The sequence below is a fragment of the Acipenser ruthenus genome, unplaced genomic scaffold (genome assembly GCF_902713425.1).
Source record: "Acipenser ruthenus unplaced genomic scaffold, fAciRut3.2 maternal haplotype, whole genome shotgun sequence".
Taxonomy (NCBI): Eukaryota; Metazoa; Chordata; class Actinopteri; order Acipenseriformes; family Acipenseridae; genus Acipenser; species Acipenser ruthenus.
The window spans coordinates 44,153-65,000 of NW_026707609.1; the positions used below are offsets into that span (position 1 = coordinate 44,153).

Consider the following 20,848-nt stretch of genomic DNA (forward strand, 5'->3'; position numbering starts at 1 on the left):
AGTCCACAGAGAAAATGAACCGGAAATCTGAAGCCACGACACAGCTAGACAGGGACTGCTTACTGCTTTGTTATTGAGTAGTTTTATTTCACTTTTTATTTTTTATTTATATATATAGAGAGAGCTGAGGAGGGACTGGGAGGGAGGGAAGCAGAGTGGAGCTGAGGAGGGACTGGGAGGGAGGGAGGCAGTGTGGCTCTAGTGGAGCTGAGGAGGGACTGGGAGGGAGGGAAGCAGCGTGGTTCTAGTGGAGCTGAGGAGGGGCTGGGAGGGAGGGAGGCAGTGTGGCTCTAGTGGAGCTGAGGAGGGACTGGGAGGGAGGGAGGCAGTGTGGCTCTAGTGGAGTTGAGGAGGGGCTGGGAGGGAGGGAGGCAGTGTGGCTCTAGTGGAGCTGAGGAGGGACTGGGAGGGAGGGAGGCAGTGTGGCTCTAGTGGAGTTGAGGAGGGACTGGGAGGGAGGGAGGCAGTGTGGCTCTAGTGGAGCTGAGGAGGGACTGGGAGGGAGGGAGGCAGTGTGGCTCTAGTGGAGCTGAGGAGGGACATACGAGACCAAACGACACACACCTGATCTTGTCACCGAGACACACTGTGGCTAATCAAGCTCCTAGTAAAACCTGGAGTGACAAAGCTGAGATTATGTTCGACTTCCACCAGAGCAGGGTTTGAAAAAAGAAAATAAATCAAATCTAAACAACAAAAAAAAATTTTGGAATCTGTTTTATTATTTTAAAGGGGAGGGGGGGCTGGCGGGCTACTCGGGCAGGAATTTCTTGGTCTCTCCTGGGAAAGGGAATTCCGGAACCTGGTTGTAGTGTCCCATGAGGAATATCCCGATGGTGCCGAAGGAGAAGAGCACGATGGCAGCCCAGAAGCAGACCTTATCAATCACCTTCCCGATCAGCACCCAGCTCTCCTGCTCCTGAAACCACACAGCAAGCGGGAGGGGAGGCCACTCTTATCATTATCACTGTCATGAGATTAGTGGCTTTCTATGATGCACAGTGAGATCGAAGGGTGCGTTAGTAAGACAAAAATGAAATGCTTCACAATGCTTCCCTGTGCTTTACAATGCTTCCCTATGCTTTACCAGACCTCTCTGTGCTTTACAATGCTTCCCTATGCTTTACCAGACCTCTCTGTGCTTTACAATGCTTCCCTATGCTTTACCAGACCTCTCTGTGCTTTGCAATGCTTCCCTATGCTTTACCAGACCTCTCTGTGCTTTACAATGCTTCCCTATGCTTTACCACACCTCTCTGTGCTTTACAATGCTTCCCTATGCTTTACCAGACCTCTCTGTGCTTTACAATGCTTCCCTATGCTTTACCAGACCTCTCTGTGCTTTACAATGCTTCCCTATGCTTTACCAGACCTCTCTGTGCTTTGCAATGCTTCCCTATGCTTTACCAGACCTCTCTGTGCTTTACAATGCTTGCCTCTGCTTTCTCCCATGTTGCTGTGCTGTCACTGTGGGAGACTCTCTGTAACAGGTCGGTCTGTGACTCACCGCTCCGATGTCGTTCTGCTCCTTGGTGCTCTCTGCGATGTAGTTGCAGGCGTCGACACACTCCTTAATCTCGGGGGCCAGGTGAGCCAGGCTCCTGTACAGGTGAGCGGTCATGCCCACGTCGATCCCGTCCACTAGGGGGAGACACAGACACACACACAGATACAGGGAATCAGTGACAAACTGCTGTAAAAAAAATCCTCTCCCCTCCCTTCTGCTCCCCCAGTCCCAACGAAGTTCTCCCTGTAATCCCAGTTTAGCCCGTGCCTGCCTCTCTTCTCTCCCCTGCCCGCTCTCCTCTCCTCTCCCCTCCCCTCTTCCCCTCCCCTCTTACCGCAGGGGTCCCGGGTGAGCCCGTGTCGGCTCCTTTGCCTCTCGAACACCAGCTCGCTGCGCGGCTGCTTCAGGATGTACTCCTCCGCCTTCATCATGATGCCGAAGGAGCTCCGCCTCCTCACGGGCTGCGAGGGCTCTGATTCGTCCTCCTCGGAGGAGGAGGGGATGGTCATCCTCAGGTAGGGAGGCAGGATCTCAAGAAACACCTGAGAGAGAGAGAGAGGAGAGGAGAGACAGAAAGGGAGAGTGAGAGAAGGAGAGAGGGAGGAGGAGAAATACAGAGGGACAGTAAGAGAGAAGGAGGAGGGGAGATACAGAGAGACAGAGGGAGTGAGAGAGGAGGAGGGGAGATACAGAGAGAGAGAGGGAGAGTGAGAGAGAGAAGGCGAGAGAGAGGGAGAGAAGGAGACAGGGGGGGTAAACAGCGAATCCTGAAGCTTTCTTTACATGACATGTCGTATCATCACAGAGGTCTGTATTGTTTGTGTCGTGACAGGAAACCAGCAGCACAGCACTGTTTACCAAGCAGTTCTAGATTCAGGAGCTGTGTGTATGCAGGCCTGCGTGTTGCTCACGTGTCGGATGGTGCGGGACATGCTGTGCGTGTTGTATGCGTGTTGCTCACGTGTCGGATGGTGCGGGACATGCTGTGCGTGCTCGGGCTGCGCAGGGAGATGTTCAGCACGATCACACAGTTTGTGACAATGAGCGTCGTCGCAAACATGACGAAGATCAGGTACCTGCGGAGAGAGAGAGAGAGGGAGGAGAGAATGAGGAGGGAGAGAGAGAGAGGGAGGGGGTGAGTGAGAGAGGAGAGTCGAGAGAATGAGGGGGAGAGAGAGAGGAAGAGGGAGTGAGGGGAGAGTGGAGAGAATGAGGGGAGAGGGGAGAGGAGAGTGAAAGAGAGAGAGGAGAATGAAGTGAGAGGGGAGTGATGGGAGAGGCGGGCACTCTTACTTTCCGATCAGCGGGACAGACAGGGATGTTTCCGGAACCTTCTGTCCGATCAGGAAGAGGAACACAGTCTGAGCGAGCAGCACCGAGATCGACACCGTGAGCTTCTGACCCCCGGCTGCAACGAGAGGGGGAGCGGGGAGTCAAAACCAGGGAGCGAGGAGTCAAAACCAGGGAGCGAGGAGTCAAAACACACACAGGTTGAGCCAGCGACTCTACGCACCCTATTGACAGTGCTATGGCAGGTAACCTCTACACTATACCCTACTAGCAGGGCTATGGTGGGTATGTGAGTCCTCATTGACAGTGCTGGGGCGGGTGAGCGAGTCCTCATTGACGGTGCTGAGGCGGGTGAGCGAGTCCTCATTGACAGTGCTGGGGCGGGTGTGCGAGTCCTCATTGACAGTGCTGGGGCGGGTGAGCGAGTCCTCATTGACGGTGCTGAGGCGGGTGAGTGAGTCCTCATTGACAGTGCTGGGGCGGGTGAGCGAGTCCTCATTGACAGTGCTGGGGCGGGTGTGCGAGTCCTCATTGACGGTGCTGAGGCGGGTGAGCGAGTCCTCATTGACAGTGCTGGGGCGGGTGAGCGAGTCCTCATTGACAGTGCTGGGGCGGGTGAGCGAGTCCTCATTTTTTTATCTTGTTTTCTACTGATTTCTAACTGCTCTTATCTGCAATGTCATTTTCTGCACTGTGATGTTTTAATAATAATAATAATAATAATAATAATAATAATAATAATAATAATAATAATAATAGTAATAATAATAATAATAATAGTAATAATAATAATAGTAATAATAATAATAGTAATAGTAATAATAATAATAGTAATAGTAATAATAGTAATAATAATAGTAATAATAATAGTAATAATAATAATAGTAATAATAATAATAGTAATAATGATAGTGGTAGTGCGTCGCGAGCCGTACCCTGGGCTGGCAGGAAGTACGCCAGCACAGCGAGTGAGGAGATGAGCACGCAGGGCACGATGATGTTGATGATGTAGAACAGCGGCTTCCTCTGGATGATCAGGTTGAAGTGCACCTCCTGGTACTCCAGGTCATCGGGGGTGTAGCGAGGGTTAATCACAAGCTTCGCAGGGCGGTGCTTGATCGCCCACTCGCCGTTCTCTAGAGAGAGGGGGAGGGGGAGGGGGAGAGAAGAGGAGACAGGAGGGGAGAGGGGGGAGAGAGGAGACAGTAGGGGAGAGGGGGGAGTGGAGAGAGAGGGGGAGAGGAGAGGGGAGATAGGGGAGGGGGGAAAAGGAGGGGAAAGGTAGGGGGAGAGGGAAGATAGGGGAGAGGTGAGGGGGGAGAAGGGGAGGACATAACAGTAGGAAAAATAATCATAAGCATAAACCATGGGGCACACACTTGGTTCTGCTAGACGGATATAAACACACACAGAAACACACAGGGACAGACTGACAGCACCTCACACAGACAGACAGACAGAGATAGACAAACTCAGACACACTGACACACAGAGTGACTCAGACTGACAGACAGACAGACAGAGTGACTCAGACTGACAGACAAACAGATAGCACACTGACACACAGAGACAGACAAACTCAGACACACTGACACAGAGACTCAGATTGACAGTCAGACAGAGTGACTCAGACTGACAGACAGACAGACAGAGTGACTCAGACTGACAGACTGACCTGTGAAGGCCTCGGGGTCGATGTCCACCCACTCGATTGGCTTCCCCGTGTCTCCGTCCACAGCCAGCTGAATGTCAATCTCATTGCCGCTGTAGGTCTGAGACCTGAGAGGGAGGGAGAGGGGAAACTAGAGCCTTCACCAGCGTTACAATAACACTGATGAAGGCACTGGAGCCCAAACGCTGGTCTGCTTGACTCAGTTTAGTTTCAATAACACTGATGAAGGCACTGGAGCCCAAACGCTGGTCTGCTTGACTCAGTTTAGTTTCAATAACACTGATGAAGGCACTAGAGCCCAAACGCTGGTCTGCTTGACTCAGTTTAGTTTCAATAACGCTGATGAAGGCACTAGAGCCCAAACGCTGGTCTGCTTGACTCAGTTTAGTTTCAATAACACTGATGAAGGCACTGGAGCCCAAACGCTGGTCTGCTTGACTCAGTTTAGTTTCAATAACACTGATGAAGGCACTGGAGCCCAAACGCTGGTCTGCTTGACTCAGTTTAGTTTCAATAACACTGATGAAGGCACTGGAGCCCAAACGCTGGTCTGCTTGACTCAGTTTAGTTTCAATAACACTGATGAAGGCACTGGAGCCCAAACGCTGGTCTGCTGGACCCTGCTGGCTGATCCCAGGAGACGGTGTGCTCTGTATTTTCTTTCCTCAGTCCCTCACTGCTGTGGTTTGTGCGCGGAGGGGGTTTGGGGAGTGGTTGGAAGGGCGCGCGCTCGTACCTGAACAGCAGGGTGCAGTTCTGCCAGTCGAAGGGGAAGTAGGTGACCTCCACAGAGCAGGCGCTGCGGTAGATGGCCGGGGGGAGCCAGTACACGCTGCCGTCGGGGGAGATCAGCACGTTGGCGTAGTATGCCACGTCGAACTTGCCATCGACACTGCCAGGGACAGAGAGCGGGAGGGAGGGGGTTAACAAGCAGAGTGTGTGTGTGCCTGTGTGTGTCTCTGTGTGTGTGCGTCTCTGTGTGTGTGTCTGTGAGTGTGTGTGCGTCTCTGTGCGTCTGTGTGTGTGTGTGTGTGTGCGTGTGTGTGTGTGCGCGTGTGTGTGCGTGTGTCTGTGAGTGTGTGTCTGTGTGTGTGTGTATGTGTGTGTCTGTGTGTGTGTGCGTGTGTGTGTGTGTGTGTGTATGTGTGTGTCTGTGTGTGTGTGCGCATGTGTGTGTCTGTCTGTCTGTGTGTCTGAGTGTGTCTGTGTGTCTGAGTGTGTCTGTGTGTCTTTGTGTGTGCGTGTGTGTGTGTGTGTGTGTGTGCGCGTGTGTGTGTGTCTGTGTGTGTCTGTGTGTGCAGGGTTGGGTCGTGTGGGGCTGGGGGTCTCACTTGTTCTCCAGCACGATGTCCGGAAGCCACACCATATTAGAGGGAATTCGGATGATGGAAATCCCTTCGTGTTCCGATGTGTTCCACGACAGGCGATAGTCACTCCATTGCTGCAACAGAGAGCGGCGATGAGCGGGTACAGAACCAGAGACAAGACCCTTTCACACCCCTGACCAGAGCCCCCGCAGTAACAGCACCGTGTAATACAGCACAGCACCGTGTAATACAGCACAGTGTAATACAGCACTGTGTAATACAGCACAGCACTGTGTAATACAGCACAGCACTGTGTAATACAGCACAGCACTGTGTAATACAGAACAGCACTGTGTAATACAGCACAGTGTAATACAGCACAGCACCGTGTAATACAGCACAGTGAACTCACAATCTCGATCCACACGTTGGTCGTCAGAGTCTCCTCTTTTTCATTCTGCAGAGAAATTGAAATGCTGCGTTTGTGTGTGTTTACATTGATACACACACAACACACACACAACATACACACACACAACACACACACACAGAGACACACTCACAATACACACACACACACACACACTGACACACACACTGACAGACAAACACACTCTCTCCCCCCTCCCCTCCCTCTGCTCCCTCTCCCTCCCCCTCCCCCCCCCCCTCCCCCCCCCTCCCCCCCTCCCCCCTCCCCCCCCCCTCCCCCCCTCCCCCTCCCCCTCTCTCTCACCAATGAGATGAGGTTGGTCAGGATCAGTTTGACCTGCACCCCCACCACATCCTCTGGCCCCTCGGCCGGCCGCGTGTTCTTGTTGTATCCCTTCAGGAGGTCCTGAATCAGCTTCAACTCCTGATTCTGATTGGGAACCGCTGGAGAGGAGAGAGGAGAGCCGAGTCCCACACTGAAGCACAGGCAAGCATTGTGAAGCACAGAGAGGTATGGTAAAGCACAGGGAAGCATTGTAAAGCACAGAGAGGTCTGGTAAAGCATAGGGAAGCATTGTAAAGCACAGAGAGGTCTGGTAAAGCATAGGGAAGCATTGTAAAGCACAGAGAGGTGTGGTAAAGCATAGGGAAGCATTGTAAAGCACAGAGAGGTGTGGTAAAGCATAGGGAAGCATTGTAAAGCACAGAGAGGTCTGGTAAAGCATAGGGAAGCATTGTAAAGCACAGAGAGGTCTGGTAAAGCATAGGGAAGCATTGTAAAGCACAGAGAGGTCTGGTAAAGCATAGGGAAGCATTGTAAAGCACAGAGAGGTCTGGTAAAGCATAGGGAAGCATTGTAAAGCACAGAGAGGTCTGGTAAAGCATAGGGAAGCATTGTAAAGCACAGAGAGGTGTGGTAAAGCATAGGGAAGCATTGTAAAGCACAGAGAGGTCTGGTAAAGCATAGGGAAGCATTGTAAAGCACAGAGAGGTCTGGTAAAGCATAGGGAAGCATTGTAAAGCACAGAGAGGTCTGGTAAAGCATAGGGAAGCATTGTAAAGCACAGAGAGGTCTGGTAAAGCATAGGGAAGCATTGTAAAGCACAGAGAGGCGTGGTAAAGCATAGGGAAGCATTGTAAAGCACAGAGAGGTCTGGTAAAGCATAGGGAAGCATTGTAAAGCACAGAGAGGTCTGGTAAAGCATAGGGAAGCATTGTAAAGCACAGAGAGGTCTGGTAAAGCATAGGGAAGCATTGTAAAGCACAGAGAGGTCTGGTAAAGCATAGGGAAGCATTGTAAAGCACAGAGAGGTATGGTAAAGCATAGGGAAGCATTGTAAAGCACAGAGAGGTGTGGTAAAGCATAGGGAAGCATTGTAAAGCACAGAGAGGTCTGGTAAAGCATAGGGAAGCATTGTAAAGCACAGAGAGGTGTGGTAAAGCATAGGGAAGCATTGTAAAGCACAGAGAGGTCTGGTAAAGCATAGGGAAGCATTGTAAAGCACAGAGAGGTCTGGTAAAGCATAGGGAAGCATTGTAAAGCACAGAGAGGTCTGGTAAAGCATAGGGAAGCATTGTAAAGCACAGAGAGGTCTGGTAAAGCATAGGGAAGCATTGTAAAGCACAGAGAGGTCTGGTAAAGCATAGGGAAGCATTGTAAAGCACAGAGAGGTCTGGTAAAGCATAGGGAAGCATTGTAAAGCACAGAGAGGCGTGGTAAAGCATAGGGAAGCATTGTAAAGCACAGAGAGGTCTGGTAAAGCATAGGGAAGCATTGTAAAGCACAGAGAGGTCTGGTAAAGCATAGGGAAGCATTGTAAAGCACAGAGAGGTCTGGTAAAGCATAGGGAAGCATTGTAAAGCACAGAGAGGTCTGGTAAAGCATAGGGAAGCATTGTAAAGCACAGAGAGGTATGGTAAAGCATAGGGAAGCATTGTAAAGCACAGAGAGGTGTGGTAAAGCATAGGGAAGCATTGTAAAGCACAGAGAGGTCTGGTAAAGCATAGGGAAGCATTGTAAAGCACAGAGAGGTGTGGTAAAGCATAGGGAAGCATTGTAAAGCACAGAGAGGTCTGGTAAAGCATAGGGAAGCATTGTAAAGCACAGAGAGGTGTGGTAAAGACGACGACAGTAAACGTGTGCCTCAGAACCGCTGCAACGGGAACTTCATCAATTTTAGATCAGAGATATTCCTATTATTATTATTATTATTATTATTATTATTATTATTATTATTATTATTATTATTACTGTATTTAAATAACGCTTGTTTGTAAAGGAAATATAAAGAGAGAGAGAGAGCGCTGGCTGTCAATAACTTCGTACAAAACAAATGAATTTAATGCGTCGTGATGCGAGCAGAACAACACCCCAGAAAAGAATATATATATATTATAAAATGTTACATAAACACAACGTCTCTTTGATATTTGCTGCGGTTTTGCGTGTGCTTTGGAAATGGCCCTGCGTTAGTAAGTTACCGCTCTGTGGTTTTGTGTAGTACGGTGAGCAGACGGTCGGATAATTATTTGGTGAACTTAATTTTTTATTTTTTATTTTTTTTACTCACCGTTTAATTGAGCGGTGCAGCAGAATAAAATCAAGGAAAACAGCCGGATTAAATTCTTCATGTTCGTGCCACAGACCCAGACTCGGACGCGGCGTATTTCAGGACACAGATCACAGCCGTGGTGTATTTCGGGAGCCGGTGGGGTTTATTTTAGCGCTGGGGGTTAGCGGGGCGCGATTGCATCCCTCGGCCGCTGTGTTTCTGAACCCTTCTCCTGGATCAGTCGCTTCCTCGCAGCTGTCAGCGCCGCTTTCTCCGATTTCATGACAGCTGCTGAGAGCTATGAACTTTCTCTTAAAGTAACAGGGCGATCCCCTTATTATTTATTTCTTAGCAGACGCCCTTATCCAGGGCGACTTACAATTGTTACAAGATAATCACATTATTTTTACATACAATTCCCCATTTATACAGTTGGGTTTTTACTGGAGCAATCTAGGTAAAGTACCTTGCTCAAGGGTACAGCAGCAGTGTCCCCCCACCTGGGATTGAACCCATGACCCTCCGGTCAAGAGTCCAGAGCCCTGACCACTACGCCAGACTGCTGCCCCTTGGGACATTATTATTATTATTATTATTATTATTATTATTATTATTATTATTATTATTATTATTATTATTATTATTATTATTATTATTATAGCGTGCACAGGGGGCGTCTCTCTCGTACAGCGGTATCGGCGCTATGCTTTAGTGCGAGAGGTCCCGGGTTCGAGTCCCTCCTCCGCCTGTGTGTGGATTGCCTCGCCCCGCGTGATGCGCCTGCCTGCGTTAACCGACATCGCTACACTAATATGAATCAGTCTTTATTTTCTATAGCGCCTTTCATAACGGACCACCGTCACATAGAGCTTTACAAGAGACAAGAAAATCCATAATACTTTAAATACAGAGAAATGCATCATACATAATATACAACAAAAAAACAAGCCTAATACAGTACAGTGAAAAATGCATCATACGTGAAACAGCAGCAGAGACACAGCAGCTAATAATAGATATCAGACTTAAAGAGCATGGAAAGCGAGAGAGAACAGGCGGGTCTTGAGAGCTGATTTGAAGCGAGCGACGGTGGCAGCGTCACGCACTGAAACTGGGAGAGACATCCAAAGAGTCGTAGTAGTGTTAAAATAATATTAATAGCATTATTATTATTTATTTCTTAGCAGACGCCCTTATCCAGGGCGACTTACAATTGTTACAAGATAACACATTATACATTATTTCACATTATACAGATATCACATTATTTTTACATACAATTCCCCATTTATACAGTTGGGTTTTTTACTGGAGCAATCTAGGTAAAGTACCTTGCTCAAGGGGTACAGCAGCAGTGTCCCCCACCTGGGATTGAACCCGCGACCCTCCGGGCAAGAGTTCAGAGCCCTAACCACTACTCCACACTGCTGCCCCATCAACAGCAACTGATGATAGTGATAATACTACTGCTACAATAGTAATAATAAATAATAATAATAATAATAATAATAATAATAATAATAATAAGCCTCGATGATTGCCCCTTTAACAGAATCGCGCGGAATGGAAGGGGTTAACCGGCATGTAATATGATTTATTTTGCTGCCCTCCCCCCCCCCTCTCAAATTCTCCCTGTCTATAGAGCCCACGCCGGGGCCGCATGACAGGTGGGAGTCACATCAGCACACACGCACAGCTATGCTGCTGCTGGAGAATCCGGATTTTTGTAACAGTCGATTCTGTGATCTCTTACCTGGCTCAGACAATGTCGCTGCTGGATTACATTTATCCAGATTACAAATAACCGCGATGACGCCATCGTGTTTTTTTTGTTGTTGTTTTTTTAAATATAGCCTATATCTCGATCACAAAATCTAAGGTTACAAAAATCCAGATTTTTTTTTTTTTTTTTTTTTTTTTTCCCAGATTCCAAGTTTTGAAAAACCGACCCTTGCTGTTATTAAACTAAACATTAACTCTACATTAAATATCACAGCGGGCTATACCAACGACGGAACAGTAATACAGGAGAAGCTGGAATTCCCTTACAATGCGACAAACAGGGTTTTAATGGGGGAGAGGGGAAAATATAACGTCCCTTCATACTGGGATGGGGACTGGGAGGGGGACGGGGGGTGCAGTGGTAATCGTACTGCTCGGACCATCAACCCCTCTCCTGTTGATAAAGTTGATTTCATTACGCCAGTGGTTCTCAATCCTGCTCACAATTACTTAACCACACCCTTAATTGAACTGATAATTATCTTAATTAGGCCTTTTTAATTGTTCTCAGCTCCTAAAGATTTCAAGTTATTTATAACATCTCACAGTTAAGTTGAAATCTCCACAACTGTTTAGAAGCTGAGAGCAAAATTTAAAAAAAAAGGCTTAATTAAGATAATTATCAGTTCAATTAAGGGTCTAGTTCAGTAATTGAGAGGTCAGTTTGATTGAAAACCAGCAGACACAGCAGGGGGTCCCCCGGACCGGGGTTCAAAACCGCTGCATTAGAATATTTTATTAACATTTCATGATTTTTTTCGGGGGGAGGGGGGTTCATTTCAAGAGCGAGACTTGATAAAACGTTACTAAAAACGTTGAGTTAATTATTTGGTTAATTTGTAACCCAATTTGAATTTAATTAGGTGCGAAACGGACACCCGTATATTAGCTTCTGCTGGTTGCTATAGTAACCAGGGGGAAAAAAAAAAAAAAACACAACCGGAAACAGAAATGTACCTAGGTTTGTGTTTTAAAAATAAAAAACGCCGTTTAGCAAAAAATGACAGCGGATAGAACGGTTTAAAAAAAATAAAAAAATAAAAGAAAAGACGTTGACGAGGTAAACATTGTCTGCTTCAGGTATAACTTCGTAAAAAATGATTTTTGTTAATTTAGAACAATACGGCTTTTTTTATTTTCGAAAAACAGTAGCTGTTTTGCCATAGACAAATACATACAATTATATATACCAACTAACTTATATTATTATTACTATTATTATTATTATTATTATTATTATAACCGCGGCCTTGTTTATTTTTTCTTGCGCGCAGTACGTGGTAATGATGGGCGTTGCTAAGGGCAACGATCTCTGTACCTGTGTTGTGTTTCTGCGCTTGTTCAGAGTAAATAATTAATCTACAAATATGCCAATTCAAAGGGCTTTTCGTGTCCTGATTTTTTGTTATTTATATAATTGAAAGGTAACTGTGGTCACACACGCACAGCTATACTGCTACTGGCGGCGTTAATTTAGTTTACTGTGTTTGTTTAGGCGTCCTTTTTTTTTTTTTTTTTGGTATTTACTTTGGACGGATCGAGAGGCGGACGTGGTAAGTCTATTTCAATATTTATAGTGAGGTTTTTTTTTTTGTAAAAGCCTCTGTCGAAACTAGATGAGCAAAGCATAGCAGCAGATTATACCTAACCTGAACCCGAATCGATGTTTAGTTGTTTTTTTTTTTGAAGAGGAGTGCGATTTTAAAACCCTCAGTTCAATGAAATTCATATTGAATTGCTGTGTTTTACGAGTGAGGTTTCTTAAAATGAAGGCCAGAAATGGGACTGCTGTATAAATTCGTATAATGACATCCGAGTCACTGCAACAGGTTGGCGTTTACACGATACTTCTTCTTATTATTATTATTATTTAAATTAAATACATTATCGTATATGAAATATTCAATAGCGAACGCTTTGTATTGGGTAGCCTACTGTGTATTTCCATATTTGCTGTTCTATATAAGCGTTGCAATGCTTCCCTATGCTTTACCACACCTCTCTGTGCTTTACAATGCTTCCCTATGCTTTACCACACCTCTCTGTGCTTTACAATGCTTCCCTATGCTTTACCATACCTCTCTGTGCTTTACAATGCTTCCCTGTGCTTTACCAGACCTCTCTGTGCTTTACAATGCTTCCCTATGCTTTACCAGACCTCTCTGTGCTTTACAATGCTTCCCTATGCTTTACCAGACCTCTCTGTGCTTTACAATGCTTCCCTATGCTTTACCAGACCTCTCTGTGCTTTACAATGCTTCCCTATGCTTTACCACACCTCTCTGTGCTTTACAATGCTTCCCTATGCTTTACCACACCTCTCTGTGCTTTACAATGCTTCCCTATGCTTTACCAGACCTCTCTGTGCTTTACAATGCTTCCATATGCTTTACCAGACCTCTCTGTGCTTTACAATGCTTCCCTATGCTTTATCGTTAAGTTCTCCAAGAAACCCGCATGAATTATTAAAAACAAACTGTGATGAAGGCCCAGGGGTCACGGCATGTCGGGTACAGATTGTCCAGTTGCTGTACATTTTGTTAGAACAGTTATGAGGAAAAGCAGAAGCTGTCATCATGTTTTTTTTTTAACCCCCGTCATTGCCTTGTGCTTGTGTGTTCACAGCAGTGGAAAAAAAAAAGATTATTCTGTCTTTCTGACGACTAAAGAGTAGTTCTGTAAAAGGAAGAAAAAAAAGCCCTCTCAGTAATGGAAGGTGCCAAGGTAAGTCCAGCTGCAGTTGCTTGGTGGGGTTAGTGTGTGTGTGTGTGTGTGTGTGTCTGACGCTCTGTGTGTGTGTGTGTCTGACGCTCTGTGTGTGTGTCTGACACTGTGTGTGTCTCATTATTATTATTATTATTATTATTATTATTATTATTTCTTAGCAGACGCTCTTATCCAGTGCAACTTACAATTGTTACAAGATATCACATTATTTTTACATACAATTCCCCATTTATACAGTTGGGTTTTTACTGGAGCAATCTAGGTAAAGTACCTTGTTCAAGGGTACAGCAGCAGTGTCCCCCACCTGGGATTGAACCCACGACCCTCCGGTTAAGAGTCCAGAGCCCTAACCACTACTCCACACTGCTGCCCATAGGTGGGAATCCCCTCTTCTCCAGTCTCGCAGAGCGCCCCTCGTGGAAAGCCTGGGTCGCTGGTTCTCCCTCCCACCCCCTGCGTGGAGTACAGCGAGCCCAGCGGGACCCCCACTCAGACCGGACCCCTGAAGGAGCGCAGGACCTCCGCAGAGCTGCCACAAAGCACAGAGGGTACGGCTGCACTGTGTGACTGTAGCTATACTACTGCACTGTATGACAGTAACGCACTGAACGTCTGTGTGAACTGCGGCTGACCACAGCGGGTGCCAAACCTTTTTAGATATTATTATTATTATTATTATTATTATTATTTTGTATGTGCGACAGCCCCCTCTGAAAACCATCCGGTAGTCTTTTTCAGAGTATAATTTTGCAGTTTCTTTGATTGCACAATGTTAAATAAAAGATCTAAATTATACTCATTTAATTTTTTTTTTTAATCATGTCTCAATCCTTAAATTCTCGATGATTCAAAACTTTTAGCCATAGCTGTGTATATCTGTGTGTGTGTGTGTGTGTAAGTTTGAGAAAGGAAAACTTCTGATATTTCAGGTTCTTAAAAAGGTAGAATAATTGATTACAAATCAATTATCAGGACGTTTCGGACTACAAGTCCTTCATCGGCTGAATACAAAAAAACAGATATATAATGAAAGGCACTATATAAAAATACATTTATTGATTTGAGAGAGCTATATATAATATATATGTGTGTTTGTGTGCATCTGTAGTGGAAGCGTGCCTGTGTGTATCTGTAGTGTAGGCGTGCCTGTGTGTTTGTGTGCATCTGTAGTGTTTGTGTGTATCTGTAGTGTAGGCGTGCCTGTGTGTTTGTGTGTATCTGTTGTGTAGGCGTGCCTGTGTGTTTGTGTGTGTTTGTGTGCATCTGTAGTGTTTGTGTGTATCTGTGAAGGTGTGCCTGTGTGTTTTGTGTGTATCTGTTGTGTAGGCGTGCCTGTGTGTTGTGTGTATCTGTAGTGTGTGTGTATCTGTAGTGTAAGCATGCCTGTGTGTTTGTGTGTATCTGTAGTGTGTGTGTATCTGTAGTGTAAGCATGCCTGTGTGTTTGCAGCCCCCCTTTCTCTCTCCAGTCCGGAGCTGTTGTCCGAGTTGAAGACTGGGAAGCAGCTGAGACGCGTTCCCAGGAGTACCGGGATGACCACAGTGTTCTCCGGACGAGGCAGAGCGGTCAGTCCCTCTCCCCAAGCGCGTGACGCTGTCCGGGCTCCAGTGTACTGGACGCCCAGCAAAGTTTGGCCAATTTTAATCAGATTTGCACTTACAGTTTTTTTTTTTTCTTTATAATGTTTACAAGCATTTTGTTCTGACATTAATATTTAGATTTATATTTATACAGACCGCTCTGGCCAAAAGTTTTGCATCACCCTCTGTTACAGAATCGACTGATTCTGCTTCATGAAGTCGAATGAAAGCTGTTGAATAATGTTACCTTATTAACATATTAAATCACACACCAGCGCTTTGTAATTTTCCGAGGTACTTAACGTCAAAACTGTCAAAAAAGGTGACATTTTGTATCTGACATGAAATACTGCTGTAATGGGGCTTCCCTCTGCTAGTTTTTAATTTTTTAAATTTTATTACATTAACATGTTCAGTAAAAGATCTAAATTATGTTCATATAGTTTTTTAAATTTCTCAATCCTAAAATTCTAGGTAATGCAAAACTTTTGGCCATAGCGCGATAGATATTCCTAGATAACTAACTAACTCTCTCTCTCTCTCTCTCTCTCTCTCTCTCTCTCTCTCTCTCCCCCCTCTGTTGTGGTTGACCAGGGCCATCGCCTGAACTCGGAGTAACTCTGATTGGTCGGCACAGCCAGCCAATCGGAACGCTGCTCCACGCTGCCACACAGCCAATCAGCGACAGCGGCGACCCCTCTGTGAACTGTGACCTCCCGATTCGGGGGTGCGAGAGGCCAACCGCAGCCCGTGCCAACTCCCAGCAAAACCAATCTGCCTCTAACAGCCATGCCAGCAGCCTAATCGATGTGTACTGTGAATTACTGCGCTTTACTGGACTCTGGGACGCACTGAAAAAATAAAGCTGAGAGACTGGGATGGAAGGAAGACTCCCACTGCACAGCAGTGCGATCCATTCCAGGTTTTACTACCAGCTTGATCAGCCCCAGTGTGTCTAGCTAACAAGCTCAGGTGTGTCTGATTATTAAACTCACAGCGAAACCAGGAATGGATCAAACCGCTCTGCGACGGGAGTCTCATTTCCATCCTTGAGAAAAATGATCTAACAACAAACAGGATCTAGAAAAGAACAGATCACAACCCTCTCCCTCTCCCTCTCTCTCATCTCTCTCATCTCTCTGTCTCTCTCTCTCTCTCTCCCCCCCTCTCTCCCTCTCTCTCTCTCTCTCTCGTTTAGTCACCTCTCCTCTTGATTCTAATTATATATTACAGTTAGAAGGGAAGACTTCAAACGTCAGCCAAGCGTTTAATTGTTCAGAGGCAGGGTCTGTTTTAAGGATCTAGCATCCCAGAGCTGTGTTTTAATTCTTCCTGTAATAGTAACCCAGGCGGGGGTCCCTCAGAAGTGATTTGTTGAGAGAATTCTGAACGTGATTAATACGCACAGTACCGACACAGTGAAATCAGGGTTGAACATTTTCAGGGAGGCGATCATTGAAACAGACCCTTCAGGGGTTTCGCCTAAACCTTCAAAACCGTTGTCAAAAGTGTGTGTGTGTGTGTCTGTCTGTCTGTCTCTCTGTCTGTGAGTGTGTGTCTGTCTCTGTGTCTGTCTGTGAGTGAATGTGTCTGTGTGTGTGTCTCTGTCTGTGGGTGTCTGTCTCTGTGTCTCTGTGTGTGTGTGTGTGTGTGTCTGTCTGTCTGTCTGTCTCTCTGTCTGTGAGTGGGTGTCTGTCTCTGTGTCTCTGTGTGTGTGTCTCTAGCACTCTGCAGTGTTTGTACAGTAGCCAGCGTACAGTGTAAGCGAATTTAGTTCTCAAGAAAAAGAGAATAGGGAAGAAAGAAAAAATTTAAAAAGAAGGAAAAAGAAAACGAAGGGAAGAATGAAAGAAAGTAAATAAAAGGGAAGAATAAAAGGAAGGGGGGATGAAGAGAAAGAATGGAGGGAAGGCTAAAAGAAGAATGAAATAAATTGAAGGAAAGAATTAAACAGTTTTTTGTGTTTTATCAGTATTTCAATCACACACGCCTATTCTGGTATTTTATCTGCTAATAAGACCCAAGCCTATCAACAAATACCAATCATGTTACCCTCTGGCTTTACCGCAGCTTGTCAGATTAATGAGTCACCAGCCATCGACCTTTCCACTCCACACAGAGCAGATTGCTGGCTGGCTGGTGGCAGTAAAAGCTGATTACAGGAACGTTTTGCCTTTTCCAGTCAAAGTGACACGTCTCTGATTCCAGTAATCAGACGCACAGCTTCCCTCCCTTCCTCCCAGTCCCTCCTCGGCTCTACTAGAGCCACACTGCTTCCCTCCCTCCCAGTCCCTCCTCAGCTCCACTAGAGCCACACTGCTTCCCTCCGTCCCAGTCCCTCCTCAGCTCCACTAGAGCCACACTGCCTCCCTCCCTCCCAGTCCCTCCTCAGCTCCACTAGAGCCACACTGCCTCCCTCCCAGTCCCTCCTCAGCTCCACTAGAGCCACACTGATTCCCTCCCAGTCCCTCCTCAGCTCCACTAGAGCCACACTGCTTCCCTCCCAGTCCCTCCTCAGCTCCACTAGAGCCACACTGCTTCCCTCCCTCCCAGTCCCTCCTCAGCTCCACTAGAGCCACACTGCCTCCCTCCCTCCCAGTCCCTCCTCAGCTCCACTAGAGCCACACTGCCTCTCCCTCCCAGTCCCTCCTCAGCTCCACACTGCTTCCCACCCTCCCAGTCCCTCCTCAGCTCCACTAGAGCCACACTGCCTCCCTCCCTCCCAGTCCCTCCTCAGCTCCACACTGCCTCCCTCCCTCCCAGTCCCTCCTCAGCTCCACACTGCCTCCCTCCCTCCCAGTCCCTCCTCAGCTCCACTAGAGCCACACTGCCTCCCTCCCTCCCAGTCCCTCCTCAGCTCCACTAGAGCCACACTGCCTCCCTCCCTCCCAGTCCCTCCTCAGCTCCACTAGAGCCACAGTGCTTCCCTCCCTCCCAGTCCCTCCTCAGCTCCACTAGAGCCACACTGCTTCCCTCCGTCCCAGTCCCTCCTCAGCTCCACTAGAGCCACACTGCCTCCCTCCCTCCCAGTCCCTCCTCAGCTCCACTAGAGCCACACTGCTTCCCTCCTTCCCAGTCCCTCCTCAGCTCCACTAGAGCCACACTGCTTCCCTCCCTCCCTCCCAGTCCCTCCTCAGCTCCACTAGAGCCACACTGCCTCCCTCCCTCCCAGTCCCTCCTCAGCTCCACTAGAGCCACACTGCCTCCCTCCCTCCCAGTCCCTCCTCAGCTCCACTAGAGCCACACTGCCTCCCTCCCTCCCAGTCCCTCCTCAGCTCCACTAGAGCCACACTGCTTCCCTCCTTCCCAGTCCCTCCTCAGCTCCACTAGAGCCACACTGCTTCCCTCCCTCCCTCCCAGTCCCTCCTCAGCTCCACTAGAGCCACACTGCCTCCCTCCCTCCCAGTCCCTCCTCAGCTCCACTAGAGCCACACTGCCTCCCTCCCTCCCAGTCCCTCCTCAGCTCCACTAGAGCCACACTGCCTCCCTCCCTCCCAGTCCCTCCTCAGCTCTCAGCACTAGCAGCCAGTGTCTCTCTCTATATTAGCAATGTTTTTTTTGTGTGTTGTCTCATGTTGGTATGGTTTTATTTGTGTATCCTTGTCGTCCTGGTTAATAAAGTTCAGTGACTTGTGTTCCTTTCTTTAGTGTGGTCTTTCTTCATCTCTGCAGCAGACAGGGCCCTGAGACAGAATACTGAGACTGACACCCTATTGACAGTGTTATGGCAGGTACACCCTATTGACAGTGTTTTGGCAGGTACACCCTATTGACACTGTTTTGGCAGGTACACACTATTGACAGTGTTATGGCAGGTATATCCTATTGACAGTGTTATGGCAGGTGCACTCTACTGACAGTGTTATGGCAGGTACACCCTATTGACAGTGTTATGGCAGGTATATCCTATTGACAGTGTTATGGCAGGTGCACTCTACTGACAGTGTTATGGCAGGTACACCCTATTGACAGTGTTATGGCAGGTAGCCCTACACTTAAGAGGTCAGACTGAACCTCACCTTGCACTGTTTGATAAATCTTTGCCTTATCTACAAAAAACAAACCCAGTCAGCAAACGTGGGTTACGAAATGAGAGAGAGAGAGAGAGAGAGAGAGAGAGAGAGAGAGAGAGAGAGAGAGAGAGAGAGAGAGAGAGAGAGAGAGAGAGAGAGAGAGAACGCCTCAGCTAAGCAAAAATCTGAAACTTAAAATTTAAAAACTCTCCAAAAAAAATGACAATAGGTGAAACTTAGGGATGAATGTCAGATTATATTAGTTTTTATTTTTTCTTTTGGTAGGTTCGATTTGTCTTAATGCAAATCACCAGCGTTAGGACAGACGCACAGACACTGCAATAGGATTTCAAATCCGTGTCCGCTGTTATGAAGTATGTCGGGTTGCGTGTAGCGGTTGAAACCAGAGTTCTCGCCGTTTGTTTCACGCGGTAACTGTCCTGGAAAAAGGGAAGAAAAAAGAAGTGAGTTTTTTGTTGTTGTTTTTTTTAAATGAAGACGGTCAGTAAAGCAATGGGGTCAGCGCGGTTTTATAAATTCTTCATCCCGGTGGCTGTGTTCGCTCTTCTACTCTACCTGGCAAGCCTCAGATTGCGTGAGTACGAACCTTCATCATCATCATCATCATCATTATTATTATTATTATTATTATTATTATTATTACTATTATTATTATTATTATTATTATTATTATTATTATTATTGGCTAAATTTGCTAAATTATTCAGTTCTCAAAAGCTGCTCATTATTAGGAAGCTGTGTGGTCCAGTGGTTAAAAAAAGGGCTTGTAACCAGGAGGTCCCCGGTTCAAATCCCACCTTAGCCACTGACTCATTGTGTGACCCTGAGCAAGTCACTTCACCTCCTTGTGCTCCGTCTTTCGGGTGAGACGTGTTGTAGGTAGTTTACACACCCTGATTTCTGTAAGTCGCCTTGGATAAAGGCGCCAGCTATATAATAATAATATTTTCAAGTTGTCATTAGCACGTTTTTCTCTCTCCGATAAATATCCCGGCTCATCAGTGTGTCTCTCTTCTCGTTTCTGACAGCAGAATCACACCGGTGGGATTGCAGAGCTATCGGGGGACCCTGCCTCAGGAATCACATTTCTGGGGAGCCTGGGGTGAGGAGAGCTTCCTTGTAGTATTGTTATTATTATTATTTAGCAGACTCCTTTATCCCAGGCGACATATTAGCAGTGCGATAGTGCAAGGATAGCGCATCAGCTGAGGATCCAGTAACGAAGTGCTGAGGTCAGGCGAGCCCAGTACAGAGTATTAGAGGTGTGGGGGGTCTCCCTTTATTAATAGGGTTCCCCGTGTAAGTGACTCTGCAGCAGCAGTTGTGATGCATAGTTCACCCCCTAGTCTCTGCAAGTCGCTTTGCATAAAAATGTCTGCTGAATGCTTCAGAACGATAACACTGAACTGCTTTGCAGGGTGATGTCAGCTCCAGGCCAGCAGAGGGCGCTGTGGAGAGCACGGAGCACAGCAGGCTGTGCCGGGGGCGGGACTTCCAGATCCACCGGGTGCTGACAGCGTTTAACTCCGCGGTGACCGGAGAGCGGGAGATACTGCTGGACCGCTACCTGGAGGGCTGGGATGAGCTGGTCAAGTGAGGGAGCTTTTACACACAGTGACCCCTGGAGACCCCACCCCTAGCCCCTATCTTCTAGTACCTACCCCTAGCTCCTACCCCCTAGTTCCCTTTCCCTAGCCCCTACCCCCTAGTTCCCTTTCCCTAGCCCCTACCTCCTAGCTCAAAGAAAATAAATATTTAAAAAATTACTAAACCCCTTTCTCCACACCTCCTCCCGCAGGTTCCTGGAGGCTTTGGGGACAGTGATCGGTTTCATCTCTCAGGAGGTGAATGGTAAGCTGGGGCTGGTGCGGGATCTGCGTCGTGGAGCCCCTGCGACGGAGAAGGGGGACCCCTATCGGACCTTGCGCTCCATGATGGCTCACGAGCTGCGGGCGGGGCTGGTGGATT

The 20,848-nt window shown here is 47.3% G+C and overlaps 2 protein-coding genes across 5 annotated transcripts in view; one reads left to right on the forward strand and one right to left on the reverse strand.

Annotated features, from left to right (window-relative positions):
- Positions 1-724: 724 nt before the first annotated feature.
- On the reverse strand, positions 725-9,021 carry LOC117967974 (acetylcholine receptor subunit gamma-like). Its single transcript, XM_059019128.1, has 12 exons — positions 8,776-9,021; positions 6,510-6,649; positions 6,189-6,233; positions 5,801-5,910; positions 5,206-5,361; positions 4,473-4,576; positions 3,733-3,933; positions 2,801-2,915; positions 2,469-2,583; positions 1,842-2,049; positions 1,508-1,641; positions 725-919 (listed from the first exon to the last, which is right to left on the reverse strand). The coding sequence occupies exons 1-12, from the start codon at positions 8,834-8,836 to the stop codon at positions 752-754; spliced, it is 1,557 nt and encodes a 518-aa protein (XP_058875111.1). The 5' UTR covers positions 8,837-9,021; the 3' UTR covers positions 725-751.
- A 2,097-nt stretch (positions 9,022-11,118) lies between these two features.
- The window catches only part of LOC117968249 (ceramide-1-phosphate transfer protein-like), a 12,517-nt gene continuing 2,787 nt past the window's right edge, over positions 11,119-20,848 (forward strand). Inside the window, exons 1-8 of one of the 4 annotated variants that reach the window (XM_059019130.1) lie at positions 11,119-12,092; positions 13,165-13,263; positions 13,643-13,814; positions 14,407-14,831; positions 15,441-19,454; positions 19,909-19,982; positions 20,298-20,473; positions 20,679-20,848. The exon at positions 20,679-20,848 is cut by the window's right edge and continues 2,787 nt beyond it. In XM_059019130.1, the coding sequence (XP_058875113.1) occupies positions 19,352-19,454; positions 19,909-19,982; positions 20,298-20,473; positions 20,679-20,848 (523 nt within the window). In that variant the 5' untranslated portion in view covers positions 11,119-12,092; positions 13,165-13,263; positions 13,643-13,814; positions 14,407-14,831; positions 15,441-19,351. Of the gene's footprint in view, positions 12,093-12,129; positions 12,369-13,164; positions 13,264-13,642; positions 13,815-14,406; positions 14,832-15,440; positions 19,455-19,908; positions 19,983-20,297; positions 20,474-20,678 lie in introns of those variants that run through there. The other 3 variants (XM_059019129.1, XM_059019133.1, XM_059019131.1) reach the window with 3 other exon arrangements.